The sequence below is a fragment of the Solenopsis invicta genome, chromosome 4 (assembly GCF_016802725.1).
Source record: "Solenopsis invicta isolate M01_SB chromosome 4, UNIL_Sinv_3.0, whole genome shotgun sequence".
Lineage (NCBI taxonomy): Eukaryota > Metazoa > Arthropoda > Insecta > Hymenoptera > Formicidae > Solenopsis > Solenopsis invicta.
In genome coordinates, this window is record NC_052667.1 from 24,357,060 (window position 1) to 24,373,624 (window position 16,565).

The 16,565-nt window shown below is 32.7% G+C and overlaps 2 protein-coding genes across 4 annotated transcripts in view; one reads left to right on the plus strand and one right to left on the minus strand.

The window, feature by feature from the left end:
• Positions 1-7,631, plus strand: part of LOC105194874 (phosphatidylinositol-binding clathrin assembly protein unc-11) — a 42,612-nt gene extending 34,981 nt beyond the window's left edge. The window contains 2 exon segments of the mRNA XM_026136676.2: positions 20-304; positions 1,272-7,631. Of these exon segments, the coding sequence (XP_025992461.2) occupies positions 20-295 (276 nt within the window). The 3' untranslated portion in view covers positions 296-304; positions 1,272-7,631.
• Positions 7,632-9,577: 1,946 nt separating this feature from the next.
• On the minus strand, positions 9,578-16,360 carry LOC105194873 (CD151 antigen). 3 transcript variants are annotated; one of them, XR_005574576.1, is made up of 7 exons: positions 16,220-16,360; positions 13,562-13,652; positions 13,293-13,478; positions 11,649-11,819; positions 11,431-11,511; positions 10,663-10,814; positions 9,578-10,501 (listed from the first exon to the last, which is right to left on the minus strand). XR_005574576.1 is itself a non-coding variant. In XM_011159992.3 (7 exons), the coding sequence occupies exons 2-7, from the start codon at positions 13,619-13,621 to the stop codon at positions 10,421-10,423; spliced, it is 711 nt and encodes a 236-aa protein (XP_011158294.1). In that variant the 5' UTR covers positions 13,622-13,652; positions 16,236-16,359; the 3' UTR covers positions 9,584-10,420. The 3 variants fall into 3 exon arrangements, 2 of the variants coding, with proteins under 2 accessions (XP_011158294.1, XP_039304280.1); XM_011159992.3 differs by having other exon boundaries at positions 9,584-10,501; positions 10,663-10,794; positions 16,236-16,359; XM_039448346.1 differs by having other exon boundaries at positions 9,584-10,501; positions 10,663-10,794; positions 16,220-16,355.
• Between the last annotated feature and the right edge of the window lie 205 nt (positions 16,361-16,565).

Here is a 16,565-nt window from a genome sequence, read left to right on the forward strand (position 1 = left end):
CGCTCTCTGGTGTCTGTAGGGTATGCAAGGTATGCCGATGGGCATGCAGGGTATGCAGGGTATGCAGGGTATGCAGGGTATGAGGCCGATGATGTGTACTATCCCAGGTGCTTCCACCGCCGGTGGCGGTATGATGGTTACGGGAGCAGCCGCGCCTATGATGGCCATGCCTGGCGCGAATCCCATGATGGCTGGCTCTAATTTGCAGCAACAGCAGCAGCCTCAGCCTCAACCTGCTGCAGCAGCTCAGCCACAGGGCAATGCTGTCCAACTCGATCCCTTTGGTGCTCTGTGAAGGGATTAGGTACCTACCTTCACTTAACATTCTGCGCATCATGTCGACACTGAGGATCTCATGGCGTAATAATAGAATGATCTGTGATAGGAATGCGTGTCGGTTAAAGATAACGTGACAATTCGCAACTCTATGACGAATAATATTTTTGTATTAGAATTGAATTCTTCTTCCTCGTATTTTATTGAGAATGAGATTTTGTATATAATGTTATTATACTCTGTTTAAGCGAAAATTGGGTCCGTTGCTGTAATTTTGTATAATTGTATATTTTGTTTCTTAAATTTTAATTTATTTTATTGTATCTTTTGTACAAGTTTTTATATTTCTTTTTGAATGGAATGGGTGTTGCTTTGATTGGGGGATTAATGTATAATAATCTTTGTAACTTATATATTTGTGTGATTAATAAGTGTCTTGTAACATTCAACGTAGAGATTACCGAGTTAACCTTAAAGATAATCTATAATTCAGAACGTAATTTTTTTAATTTATGCGACAAATTATAATAAAATATTGCTATTATATGTACAATAATTACATGATCTAAATTGTAAATTGTTTATTAAATTTATTATTAATACATATATTTCTGTATAAAAATAAAAAAATAGAATGTGATATTATCTTAATTTTGAGTAAATATTTTTTATACATTTAATTATACATAGAATTGTATCCAATTTTATCTAAAATTATAGATTGTCTAAAATTTTACAATGAACGAAACCTAATTGCCCCGTGTTACTAATAATGCACACGTTCACCTTTTTTGTATTATTAGGCAGCATTATCATCAATCCGATCGATGCTACTCATAGAAAGTATATTATTAGTATATTTTTAGATTATTTTGATAAGTATGTAAATATTGATTATTACTAATATAAAAGTAGATTATTAAATTAAATGAAATTTTCTAATAGAAAAATAACGTTTACATTTCACTAACGTAGACTATAATTGACTGTTTCAGGATTCCAAATGGAATTAAGAAGACGGAGCGACATTTGTAAATAGCGTGTAATATGCCTAGAAAGAAAAGAAACAAAGCTAATGTGTCCCGCTTTTTTTCTGTTAGGCTCAATCAATCTTGGATCATTGATTGTCACTCGAAAATCGTCTCACTACGAATAGGATCAGCAAATTGTATCATATTTCCTGTAATATGCTCGGCGAGTATGCATAACACGTGTTATTCCGATATAGCGTCCTTCCCACAAGCATTGTAAGGTTAAATGTTGCGTTTAAGTGAATAATCTGTCTACTTTTTTATGTGAAAAGGGACAATTTGAGTCTGAATTAACTTTGATCGATGCTCGCGGGAATTGCGCATAGACAGGGCGCTTTTCTCCGCCTTGAAGCCCGTAGCTGGGCATAATTATGTAGCTTAGATGAGAGTTGTTCAGAAACGCGAATTGCGTTTAGAATGACACGAACGCATGCGTTGAATTTTCCTGGTGAGGATTAACTGTGATAGTACCGCGCCGTGTGCCGCGCTGAACAGTTTTTCTTCGTTGATACGTCGCGAGTAAGCCTATTGTCGAAGATGCATTTTCTAAGTTCGATGAAAGATTTCCGTAATTACATAGCGATATTTAGGTACGACTTAGTTTTTACATTGGGGGTGAGAGAGATTGTATATTCGATATAGCGAGGTCGGTAAGAGCGCATTATCGAATACAGTGAGAAGATTTGCTTCGTTATGGTTCTAAACGTATTCGCGTTAGATTATATACACGTAGCTGACGATTGCACGTACTAATGTCCGCGTTAAACATTGAAGAAGCCGGTTAGGCGTAAGACAAGGCGAAAGAAAAAAAAATCGAAATAGAAATTCGCATCGGGCATATCCTCTTATATTGTAATATAATATATATATGTATATTGTTTTGTGAATGTACGGATATGTGGTTTCGGGATAATACGAAGAAGAAAGGGAGAGAGAGAGAAAGAGAGAGAGAGAGTTTTGAGATAATTTTTTCGTCAAAGTATTAAATATTAAATACGATAAAGATAATTGATATAAATATCACACACAATATAAATATATATATACATACATATATATAGAGAGAACAATGAAACGAATAGGTGGATTCATTAAATGTTCTTTATCTGTATACTGTTCGTGAATATCTTAATTAGATAGATAACGAAGTATATTAAACGAGTTAAGGCCAGGACGCTGACGCAACATTTACGAATACAACATGAATCTACGTGATTCAAGCACGGTACTATTGATGCAGTCAATATCCCGTTGCGGGCGTACCGTTTTGGGAATTTTCATCGGTACACCCTCGATTCCCGTCAAATTATAAATGTTATAACCAGAAGATGAAATCTCTATTGATATATAGCGTGTATATTGTATAACCAATCGATTATTTATCCGCGATTGCTTGAATTTGGATCTGAACTGCGGGGCCGAAAGACGAGAGAAAAGTAAGGGAAGGGGAGCAAATTAGAATCCATATAGCGACGATATTGTACGCAGCGTGCGCAGTGCTAGTCGATAGAAACCTAATCTTGTAAAAGATTGCAACGAGACACGATCTCTCGCAAGTGATTGACCAAATTGTATGGTAGGTGATTTTTAGTTCTCTTTATTAGAATGATATTTTCGTTTTGGCCTCGCACACATTATCGGATTAGTGCTTATTGGTCGCGTATTATCGCATGTATATGCTCTCGCCTTTAGTATTTTTTACATTTTTTTCCCGTTCAGTTTCTCCTATTTATTCTCTTTCTAATGCTATGTCTCTCATGCTCGAAAAGGATTGATAAAGCCAATTTTGCTAATGCGGATTAGCTTAGCTCACTTTCAATTTTTTTTTCTAGATTATGATATCTGTACTGATACAGTGATGAAGGATCTAGTTGATCATGATTAATGCTAGACAACATTAGCGGAATTGATCCTTCGAGAGACTGTAGCTAATATTGTAGATACTGAGTTTTTATATCGATCATGATTTTTATGGCAATATTTTTTACCGCTCTTAGCGTTTTTTTTTTAAGAGTATAATACTGTATTAATTACTTTTTCATTCTCCTCGTGTCGAGGATCTTTAGTTCCGTCAGCGCGTACGTATATCGATGAGTATAAATAGAATGTATACATATATTGATAGGAGATAGTTGAGAGAAAGTTTTCCGAGTGTAGTCAAGGGGAAAGAATTATATTTCTGTAAAGCTGGTTCGTATGTGAAGTGAGAAAAAAGTTAGCAGCGTCATTCGGGCGGATGCAGATGCAGATGCGAGGTGGAGGAAGCGGCCAGATATATCCTCAGGCTTGGTATCAACGAATCGCTTCCCCTTTCCTTCATCGATGTACATTTCCGTTTTTCGTTCGTCCGCTCTCTCGATTGATTTCACACTTCGCGTAGTATTCGGGATGTATTTTTGTATAATATAACATGTGAACGTATAGAATCTGCTCTGAGCGTTAACCGGCCGCCGCCGCGGAGACAGTTAGTCTGTAAAATCGGTAGCTACGAGTCGAGCTTCGACCGCAGAGATCTTCGCGCGAATTCTTCAAGGGTCGCCGGTAGCTCTAGAACGGTGACGCGAGTCGATGCGATTATTATCAATATTAATATTAAAATTACTATCATTAAGTATTAGGATATAATATCATTGGTAATGTTAATGTATTATCACTAAATTAATGATCAAAGAAAGAAGAATTTGTGCGTCGTTTTGTCACATATATATTTAGAAGAATTCTCTTTTTTAGCAATAGTGTAATTGAAATATATTGTGAAAGTACATGCATTCTGGCTTCAACGCATGCTGGATTCACAAGCAGATTTAATTTATCATTTTTATCTGCGAAAGACGCACGATATTCTTCATTTACCTCATGCAGTCATTCGTATATCGAATTGAACTGTTCTAATAATTAAAATACCTCTTTCGCGCTTTATCACGTTGTACAATATTACTCTCGATTATTCGCCTCTTTATTTTTTTTTCCCCGTTTGAGATCGACATCGCGCCTAAAGCTACCGGCAACTGAGTGCAACAGGACAATATTACGTATATATTATTATCGTATTATAGGAAGGTGTGAAGACGAGATAATCCAACTGTATTCTATCTCTTTCGCTGTAAACTAGGAAGATATTCTTGTCGCAACTTACCGGCCCGTACAGTTTAGGTAAAGCCTCCCGGCCGCGTAAGGATACACACTGTACATTGTACGCTGTATATTATTAGTATTTATGGAAGGGATTATTTATCGAAAGTAAAACGACCGACCAGAGAGCTAGTATCCCGGGAGTGAGAAAGAAAGAGAGAGAGAGATAGAGAAAGTGAAAAATCGACACCACATCGTAGTTTTTTTCATTGCAATCTAGTAGAGATGCCTTGTTGTTGCTCCAAGAACGGCTTGTCGCGCTTCTCGTTTTCTCCTGAGAGAAAGAGAGGGAAAGTTTAGAGTTTCCGAGAAAAGGTTTTGCTGTTATTTAGTTTTAACATTTATACTGTTGCATGTGCATGTATATATAAATATATAAAGCGATCAGAACATAAAGTTCATTAATCATGAGGCGAGGCAGTAATTTTGATTCAGAGAATTATTTTGAGACACGCGTACACACGCGCGCACGTGCTTGATGATTTGCAAAAATCGGTCAAGTGTTACGAAAATTATTTGTAAAGTTATATTTATTTCATAAATACACACAATTCGTGCACAATCTTCTGTAATGTAATATATAAGTTACCAAATTTGTTATATGCCTTGTTTTTTCTCCTTTCTTTTTCTCTCTCTTTCTCTCTTTTTCTCTCGTTAGACTTTTTTGTTATATATATATTTTTTTTAGAAACTCAACAAGTTTTTTTAGGACTTTAGGAATTAATTGTAATTTTGAATGGATAATTGTAAATAGAAAATTATTGCTCGAATTTATTTACGTTGTAAATCGAGCGGCTGACAAGTCAAAACGTAAAACGTCTGATAGAAACAAAGCAAGTGCGAACATTCGTCATCGAAGCGAGAATTCGTCTACTTCGTAATGATATTATGCGATATACGTGTGCGTATGTATTATTATTTGTCGATCATATTATTCGCGGCGCCAATAATTAGTGGCTGAATTTGCACGACTGTCCATCGCCGATTAATACGATTTTAATAACTGGGCAGAAATCGATCTGGGATCGTGTGAGTGCGCAATGACGAGCCGACAATGCCTTCTCGTTGTACAAATATCGAGGGTGATAAAGGAGTGAAAGGAAATCATAAACCGCGATTGTGGTGTCAGAGTATCTCTTTGGCGATGTGTAGCTTTATAAGATTCGAACACAAATCAGCATAGTCTTCGCTGTAATAGGGGAAAAAAAATGAAAAGAAAGAATATATGTAGAGATTCGTAGATAGTGCAAAGAAGATTATATATATAAATATATGGTATATGTGTGCTACATACACACACCAAATTAATGTAGTGCGTGTGTAGCATGCGAAGCATAATCGAATGACGATTAAAGTCACGATTTGGACGAGACTGACTTGTGAGATAAATCTAATGAAGATAGCCAGAGAGTTTAATTAATATAAATTAAGTGATGAATTAGCGATTAATAAATATAATTCAACATTTATTATATTATGTATCTCTTTGAATAAATTGTACATATTTCAGAATTATGAGACATCTTTTTAAACATTATAAAAAGTAAATTAATGAAAATTATCGCCGATTCCAACGTATCTATTATGAAATTGATCGACATATTTTTTTCATAAATTAATTCTTTAAAGAATAAGAATAATAAATCTTACATTTCAATTAATCTTTAATTGTATTTTAAGAAAATTTAATTAGTTGGTGGATTTGAAAAATAAGTTTTATAAATTTATTTGTTGAGTCTAGAGAATTTATAATTTATTATTTTGAAATTTAGAGAATTTTAAATTCATTATTTAGAAATTATTTTAAATTTATATCTGTCTGAATAGTATCTCATGATTCTGTAAAAATCAAGCGTTAACAAAGATGTAACTGCGACTTTGTTGTTTGTTATAGCATTATCTTCAATGCATGTAATATTGACTTTTTTTGACATTGCAATTATTCCACAAGCAGACTAATTAGGAGAAAAAAGATATTTCTTCTAGCATTGTCTACGAAAACATGCATTGAAACATTTGTCTCGCTATTGTCTCGTTCGAGTTTGATGACCGTAGTCGTCATGTGACCGCCTGCTTTCATGTTCGACCACGCAAACACGTGCTTGGCGATGATCAAGGGCAAGCGCAAATTATATCATTATCCTGCGTTCAAACAATAACGAAAGGGACCGCTCTACTTTCTATAGTGTACCCGGCGTTTAAGGTAGTTCGCGACGTTATTGGATTAGAGAGGTATATACGAGAAACGATTTTGCTTCCGAGCGTTGGAGGGGTTCAGCTTGAAGAGTCTTTTATTCCGCTTACTCATCCCTACGTAGCGTGTTATCGAGGGGAACGGCGGAGAGCAACGATAAGGATCGAGAGGCAACAGGTTCTCGCTACACGGAACTTATTTATCAGCGAGAAAAAAAACCGATGTAATCTCGGAAAATTCGAATACCGATGCTGCACAATCGCCTGAGATTGATCTCCGTCTTGATTCGTGTTTAGAAAAACGCAATGAGACACGTATCTCCACGCAAGCATTGTAAAAATTCGATCTCTCTCCCGAGATTACATCGGTTTTCGATATCCGCTATTTATGCTTCAAGTTCGGTGTATTCGTTATACGCGCGCTCCGAGAGTTTTTAATTATTAAGACCGCGCGCGCCGAGTTAAGTTTGGCATGTTTTTTTTTACTTTGCGTGAAGCGCAACGTGAATAGCATAAAATAATGTTATGTCTAGTGAACGGGACGTCTTGAGAATGGCGTGAGTGGATCGCCGCAGAAAAAACACATTCCAGAAAGCGTTTTTCCTCCATTTTGCGGCAAGCGCACGGTTCGGTGCACGTGTTATACGTTAATTAATTTTTGCGAATCAAACCTCTAGCATGCCATAATCTCGTTTCGTTCCGTTTTTTTTACACCCTTCCTCATCCACCCTCAAGTGCAAATAATGCAAACGATATCGAACGATGTTTAACGTTTGATGTCTGCGTATATAATGGTAATAATCGTTGCTGTAGATTCTCTGTCGAGAGATGATATACTTATATTGAATTATTATTTACGATTATTATTTACGACATACTTTATATTGTATTATTATTAATGCCAATTACACACTGCAGATATGTTGTTGTAATATTTACTATGTAGCACATCAATGGCGTTTAATAGAGAATATTTATTGAAATTATTTACCATAAAAACGGGAGTTATGCATTAGTCAATTATGTTAAGAGTCTGTTAACTAATCGAGTTATAGTTACCAATTATCCTGTTATTATCCCGAAAACCTTTTGTAAAACGTATATAAATTGCTTCTTGCCGTACAGGACCTCTATATTTATTTTAATTAAAAAGTATTTAAAAAGCAAAGTATACAAGTTTAAATATTGGTTAAATTTGTCAATGAATTTTATTTTTCCGCACAGAGCATCATGTTATCTTTGCTAGTTAATTGATTACAAGTATACGTTTGGTGATACATAATCTATCTACAAAAATTGCAAATTATATATATAATTTGTAATTATCTATAATATCTCTCTCGCAGACACACGCGCATACACACACATCACACTAGTATTTTTCTTTCTAATTCAGATTAAGTTGTGCAATATTTGCGTAATATACTTATCGAGGTAGAAAACATGCAAATTTTGTTTTTGTAATTAGAAATTAGAGAATTAAAAATTTAACTTACGATTACACTTTTTAAATCAATACCGACGGTACTATTAAATGAATTGAGTAAGAACACGCGGAAGTTTTCAAGAACATCTTTTGTTCCTTATAATTAGCAATTTATAATTCTATAAAGAATAATAGAATAATTGAATATTTTAATTGTGTATTTTTAGAACAAGATTTAGATGTGAGATTTACCGATATTCCATAAAAATAACGTACTTACGTTCTATTATTTTTGATTCCTGTTTTAGGATCATACAGTAGATCCTCAGAAGTTCCAAATCCCATCCTCGTCACGAAAGCTTCCTTCACTTGATCAACGTTGATCTTCGGATACAAACTTTTGATCGGAATCTTCCATCAATTCAACCCTTTTGATAATATGCTGGCCGGTTAGTACATCGATCTTCACTTCGGCGATAGTGACGTAAATGATTTACGTTTTACAACTTCGTCACATCTACGTGCTCATCAACGTGTCAAGGTATGCATTACATTATAAAATATAATTAATGATTTGTGCAACAATAACAAATTGTCTTTCTAATCTATAAATATATAATTTAATCTATTAATTGAAATCATATCGCGAAAGTACAGTGATAAATGCACTTTTTTGAAAAATTTTGTAAATGAAAAGTGAAAAATTTGTTAATTTATATTTTAAATAATATTTCCTTTTTTTTACTTTCATCATTATTAATATTGTAATGCAGTTAAAAGCAAAATATTGGAGGATTATAATAATAAAATGTCAAGCTTATATTTGATACATTAAATAACATAAACGAATAAGAGCCGAATAACTAACATAAAAACAAGGTTTTAAGTTTGAAATAATCTTTATTTAAACATATATTAGCCAAACGAAATCTCAAAAAAGCATTTAATTAATAAGTTCAAAATTAAATTTTAACATTTTGGCTACATAAAACCTTCATGAGCGATAGTAAAAAGTATTGACAATATGCTAAAAATGTAATAAAATGGGAAAGTCAAAATTTACAAATTAAATCGAAATACATATATGTCAATACAACAGAACCCACATCTAAATTAAGAACGATAACAAAAAATAAAAAAAGAATAAAAAGTAAAGTAAAAATAGTATAATAATACATAACGCGTTAATATAATATAAATTAAAGCTTATAAAGATAAAGAGCATAAAAATGTACAAATTCGTTATATTAAATAAAAACTCAACCGATGAAAAATACTTTGATAAGTTCTGAGATGCTGTCATATTGCTTAAAAGATTATCCTGGTTAGTGGTTGAGATGTTTTAATGTCATATTTTCTATTAGAAGTTGCACAGATAGTTAATTTATTCAACAACCAAGTAGGATATTTTTAATAAATAAAATCAAGCTGGGACATATGAATGTTCTGAAAAATTAGAATTAGCCGTGCAAATCATAGTATATTAAGAAAAAGGATAATTGATTGAATAATCAACACATTTAAATTGAGAAAAACGGATAAAGGAGATCTTAATACTCGATAACAATTTCCAAGAAATACATTTACAAGTTCCCCGAACTGCGAGCCGTATGTTTATCGGACTTTAAAACGTAGTTTCAATAGATTATTGAACACTTTATAAAACTTACGTAAGTGCATAAAATCACATTAAAAACGGAATTGGCAACTTATTGTATATATAATCTATGATACATAAACATATCGATCCCAGATAATAAAATGTTAGTAGTTTGTTAACGGGTTGGCATTATATTCGATCAGCAAATTTTGACTGTAGATGCATCGGAACCATTTGTATGATCAGTTTGCCGAAGATCTGTTAACAAACCGTGTTAACCTTAACAGATTAGGAGTTGCAAATCCTGATTAATTTTTGCTGGTAATTTGCTATTCTATGGTTACAATTAGTAATATTTTTACGGTTGTTTTGATGACATCAACAGATATTACAGACTTTGCTTGTAATTTGTTGCCTTTTTGCAATCAAAAATCAACAGCATACTCTGTTCAAAATCTGTCTCTGCAGACTGTTATCTGGGAATGATATAATATGCAATTAAATTAAAATTTCTTAAACAAAAACTTACATTAAAATGTAAAGAAAAATGATAATCATGATACGTAATACTATGTGTGTAATAAATTAGTAAAACTTGTGAAAACAACCGGATAAAAATCAGTTTTTTTTTAATTATCATAAATGATATGATCAACTGCGTTTATGGAGCGAAAGTAATTTTATTGATTAATAAAGTTGCTCGAATTCTCTAAAAATTTTGGAGACCCACTGTTTTCTCGAACCTTTTTATTAGGAACAACCTTAGGGTAATATTTTGGGACTGTATTGCTGTTTGATCTTTTGTGCTCTGTAGAGCACAAAAGCGGATATCTTTCCCAAGACCTGTAATAATTTGAAATTATTATAGGAATTAAAGCAATTATTTATCAAATAATAATGAGAGATAGAAGAAAGGAAAAGAAGAAAATAGTTAGGACAATTATAGTCAAGGCTTTAATTTTAACTGAGGATAGTGCTATAAAAAATGCAACTTGGGTTCTTACCATAAGACATAAGAGTGTAGTACTAATACCATGCGAAGCGTTTGTAATATGCTGTATTGGGCTTCGTAGTTCGTCTATGCAACCCTTCGCGTAAAAATTTTTGGTGTGCCATTCGTTGTTGCATTCCAATTGCTACGAACAAAACAGATGACCTTAAGAAAGGATTAAAAGACTTGATTTTTCAGTTTGGGTAATTATTTGGATATGATATAAATTTATGAAGTATTTGAATAAGTAATTTAAGTACTTTTCCATATATACACTGAAGTTTATTTTAGCTAAATATTATTTGTTTCAAGTAAATGATGAATGCATTTTACGCTTTACATTATTAAGAAAATATTGTGTTATGTATAATAATATTGTTATAGTTAAATCATTGTAAAGATATAATAACTTATTTAAAAGAAAAAGAAATAAATGTTAGGTAATTGCTTTTGTAGTATGAGAATGATTCTTCGTATTGATCGCATGAAGAATTGCGCATAATTATTTGAGTTGTAATTGTAAGTTTCTAATATAAATTTTTTTTAAAAATTGTCATCAGACCTGTCAAGAAAAATTTTATTTTGCAAAAAAATTAAAAATAGAATTTTATTTTTCAATTAACTGACTTTGATAAAAGTGAACATTATTAAGCATCGAAGAGATGTTTATAAACATAATACGTTTTATATTGAGAGATGTGTGTAGCAAATTACCGTTATTAAGCGCGGTGAATTAATAAACAATTTTATGGAATTGCATAAAAACATAACTGATTTTTACCTGGTCTTTACAACAGCTGTCTGGTACTTTAAGACCATGTGTTTCCCAGTCCTCCCAGCTATTAACGCCGCAACATTGGTACTAAAATTGAGAATTAAATTAGATTTGGGACATTTTAAATAATAATTAAATTTGAGAAGGATAAAACGAGTTTTAGTTTATGTTTTATTCGATCTTTTTATAAATAAATTTTTATTTACCTAATGGGAATTATTTACCTTGGATTGTGTGTTGTCCCAGAAGTTGCGAATGAGTTCTTTATCATTGTAAAATTGCAGCGTATTTTCCATCTGTTTCTCGAATGTCTCCATCACTTCCTTGTTCAAATTGTGTTGTCGGATGTTGCCAGTTATTCCAATCACAAGCAATAGAGTTACGATTATGCTGTACTAAAAAAAAAAAAAAGGGGGGGGGGATATTATTGGCCATGTTGCTAGAAATCGATATTCTTTATCTTAATAAATCTTTTAAGCAACTGGACTGACTTCGAAAATCTATAGATCATTACATTTAATCAATTTTAGATAAGTTTTTCTTCTATAGTAATTGAACTCATCATTCAGTTGCCAAATAACGTGAACGGTGGAAATTGAGACGTTTACTTGAAACATTTTTTCTATTCGAAAATAAATCTTCGGTACTCTGGTAAAAATTTTTTTCAGAATTTTTATACACAAATTGGAACACTTTTCAGAAATATTAAGAAAGTATACTTTTTCAACATATTTTTCTTTAGTTGTTTTTATTTATATTTTCGCAAGATCAATATTGCATCAACGCATATCAATTCTCTTGTTTGATTGTTTGACAAATATTGTGATATCGCATATGTTTGGTTTCTGAGTAATCTAAATAACAGATGGCAGATTACTGGGTTATATATGTAAGAATTATCGCTTGAGAGAAGGTTTGAAGGAGTAAAGCCGAAATGTTCAAAAATATACTGTTGTAACATCAAGACATTCTGGTATTTTTTTATTTCTGTGCACCAATTACCAGTGTTTGACTCGTATTTGCCATTGTATTTATTAATTTGGTAAGTTCGTTTGTTTTCCTAAATAACAGTGAGAGAATTTATATCTGAACTGTTTGTAAAATTTAGAAAGAAAATTTTCCTGTTGCGCCAGTCTGAGGCCTGTCAGACTTGTTTTAAAATTTGATAATGCATAATTCACAATAAGACTTAAATTTTTTAGAAGAATTGCTAAAATTTTGCTTATAAATTCTATATGTGACAAATAATATTTTAGCAGACACAAGAAGTAACGGTAAATTTTTCTTTTGATATCTGGTAATCTATCTAATAGCAGAACATTATTTAAATGCTTTTATTTTATATAAAAATTTGAGAATTTTTTTTAAAGTTATAAAATTATAAAGAAAATTTGAAAAATTGTGAACTTTATATAAAAAATTTGAAAAATTACAAGAAAAGTTTTTATAATCTTGGTATACATTTTTTTCAAAACTTTTATGTGCATTTTTTTCAGAGTTGTTCCGAATTTCTGTATAATTTTATAACTTTTTAGAAACTGTTTTATATTTTTTATTAGAGCCTTGAAGTATTTTAAAATATACATATATTGTTTAAAAAATTTTAAGAAATGATGTAAACTTTCTCAGTATTTTTAAAAAGTGTTCCATTTCATAAAAGTTCTGAGAAAATTATGTTTTAGAGACAGGTATTATTTCAAAAGATTCATACGTTGTCTTGGTGTCTTGATTTATCGTCAACGTTTCATGAACTTTGTTGTTTATTGTATCATGTAGTTTACTGTAAACATGTAGTTTATTTTATCAGGATGAGAATTAATCTGACGTTAAGTTACTTTTTTAAGAAAAATTTTTACTAGGGTACTTACTGTCAAGAGCATACACTTGACTTCCCGCATGGCAGCAACGATTCCTAAGATGGCGATAGACATCATTACGATTCCGACGACTAGTGAAACGATAAATGTGTAGGCTGAATGATTGTGTCCTTCTAACCATGATGGCTTGACAATTAAACCATACAAGCTTCCAATAATTACGAGAGTTGCAAAAATCTAGAGCATATATAAATAGTAAATTTAATTGGATATATTATTACGCAAGTATATATTCAGAAAATTGCGAGACTAGAACTTACGAGGATGATGAGGTTTACAGTGAACAGAAGGTATTTCATGGAACGTTCGCAGCAATCCATTTTCGTCTTGTTCTTTTTTATCTGCAAAACTCTGTTAACAAAACGATATAAATAAAATGCACAATAAAACGCGATAATGTTAAAAAAATACGACACGATCGCTCGCAAATATTTTTCACTTCTTCTTAACAATCAACGACGTAGTTGTTATTTCCTATGACGAAGAGAATTTGAAACACGATTTATAAATGGCTTATAACTGGTAACACCGGTTCAGAGCTGCACCTTTATAATTAATTACGTATTTACGTAATTGTACAATGGTCTTCAAATACAACGCAAAAGAATGTAAATTTTCTATTTCTTGCACAGTTAGTAAATTTCTTCGTCTATTGGTCATCCAGTTTGGTCTTGGTATAAATTAAACTAGCGTTATTAATTGATAAATTTTGTGTTATTATTTTGTTGTTCAGCCATTTTACAGATTTATATTATTTAATAAACGTAGGTGTAGATTAACTCATTTTCTTAAGGAATTATTTCCAGTTAGGAAGTAGGAAAAACAAAAATTTTTGCGATTTTGCTTTGAAGAAGTGTATACATATACATATATATATATATATATATATATATATATATATATATATACAGGGTAGTCAAAAAGTATCGGACCCCCCCCCAATATTTCCGTTCCCTTGCATTTTACAAGAAAATGTTTCAGACAAAAGTTGTAGGGTTTAAAAAGATCTATTTACTGATCTTATTAGTTTGACCTTGGATGGCGTCGCCAAGGTCAGATCGAAATTACATTAACTTTTTTAAATGGAATACCTAACTTTTTATTGCATATTCTTGTAGCTTATCTCGAGACCTTTCCAAAACACTACAAGAAAGTTTATTTTCGTTGAGTACTTTCCGAGTTGTGTACAATTTCTATTTAACAAAGATGATATATTTAACCCTTAAACACACCGATCTTGTAATATACAGAAACACATTTTTGGGTCTGGGAGATTTTTTCAACTTTAAGAAACTATAACTTTGATTACAATCAATATTTTTCTACAATTTTTTTTTAAAACAAAAGTTCAAAATCTCAGGAGTATGACTGCATAATCGGCATTGCCGACAAATAATTTATTGTGAAGTTATATTAAGCAAAAATGAGAAATTGGCTAAAAATCAATTTTTCCTTCAAAAAATAATATCTTCGCAACAAAAAACGTTTAAGGACTTTCAAATACGGCGTTTTAAAGATAAAGAGTCACACTTTCAAAATAAAATTTGGCAAAGTCATTCCTTGTAAAAAGTATAATTATGTAACATGGAGAATATGAGGTATTTTTGGGCATCTAAAAATCCACTTAAAAAAAAAAAAATCATATCTTTCCAACAAAAAACTTTGAAGAACGTTACAATATGGCATTTTAAAGCTAAAGATTCATACTTTCGAAAAAATATTATATCATTGCCATTTCTATTAAAAAATGTACTTATATAACAAAGCGAATATGAGGTATTTTTGATTAAATCGTGTCTAAAATTGAAAATTGATATGTTTCATGATACATTTCGGAAAAACTCTCTTTTCTACAGCATTTCATAGTATTCCAACTTTACACAAAGTATATGCGAGTAACATTCGCAAACCGACCTGTTTGAACATATTTTACCCAGCTTTTTTATGTAAAATACTCACAAAAAATGTTTCACTTACACACTATATGGGTCGCATTGACCCTAACAAAACTTTGCTGTCACTTCGAATTCTAGCTGACCAAAAAAGTTGATCAACCATATCAATCGAAAGAGGAGATTTCAAACTTTTTTTACATCTTATTGTTAGTCCGAACCTCCTATCTCATTCCGTCTTCACATAGCAAGCGTTTAAAACTTCATATGGGGTTTCTCAGACCCACTTACGTATTTAAGGGTTAACATAAAGGTTAACAAGACAATGAAGGCATTCTAACAACAATTAAGTAAATCGTGCTGGCAAAAATGAAAGCGCGAGTCTACAACGACGATCGATCTCGGCGGCTCGATAAGTGAATCTCCGTCCGGATGATGGCCAGAGTAATCGCAATTGGATACTTAATTTATAACAAAATACGCGAGAATACTTTTAATTCTTCACATAACGGGATCTCGGTATCCGGTTTCTCAAACGATAATTTCGCGCTGTCAACGCATCTCGCTGAGATCGATCGGAATCGGTAACTCGAATCTCCCGGAGATCGAGCGCACAAATTTCGCGCACCGGATAATTTTCTACTAAATTTCGGAACAGCCGGACTAGCGTGACACGCGGTAGCAGTACAGCTCTAAAAACGATACAACGGAATACAATTCGTTCTATACTCTAGCGACTGTCGGTGCCTACGCAATCCCGAGAGGGACTTCATGGTATCGGGGCCCGGTCGATCTCCCGGCAATTAATGCGTAATTAATGATTATTGATTGCTCATACAAGTTTCGGTAACGCGGAAATCTTTGCGGAGCCTACGGAGATCGACCTATCCCCAGACTATTCTACTCTCTAAATCTGAATCAGTGGATAATCAGTGATTATCAGTGAATAATTCTGACCATCAGTGCCAAGTATGCCACTGGTAATTAGTGATTATCCACTGATTCAGATTTAAAGAATACGATTACCGGAGCGACTGCTTACAATCTTCTTGGCTGGTAGCTGTCGGCACCCTGGATTGCTCCTTCCCGGTCGCTGGTGCATTGAACAGTGGCGAGTCGGTCCGCGCCTTTCAGCTTGCCGGGCTCCGCAGAATCTCGGCGCGCCCCGTGACATCGGTAATAAGAGCGGTACCGGGATTCTTTCTTCTTCCTCCCGCGGGTTTTCTCTCTCGCGGCAACACGGAAAAAAGATTATTAAATCAACAATTCAGTGTTTCACATATAGGTAAGTAAGAATAGAAAATATTCTTGGAAGAATTTATAATTTTAAACAGACATAATTTGTTTACACGGAGAAAATTTTTCTCTTCAT

Bases quoted from the DNA above. Each gene is read 5' to 3' on its own strand.
- LOC105194873 (XM_011159992.3), bottom strand. From the start codon at position 13,621: ATGGATTGCTGCGAACGTTCCATGAAATACCTTCTGTTCACTGTAAAC. The intron at 13,479-13,561 runs GTAAGTTCTAGT...TATATGCTCTAG, and splicing joins CTGTAAACCTCATCATCCTC to ATTTTTGCAACTCTCGTAAT. The intron at 11,512-11,648 runs GTAAATAATTCC...TCTCAATTTTAG, and splicing joins GGGACAACACACAATCCAAG to TACCAATGTTGCGGCGTTAA.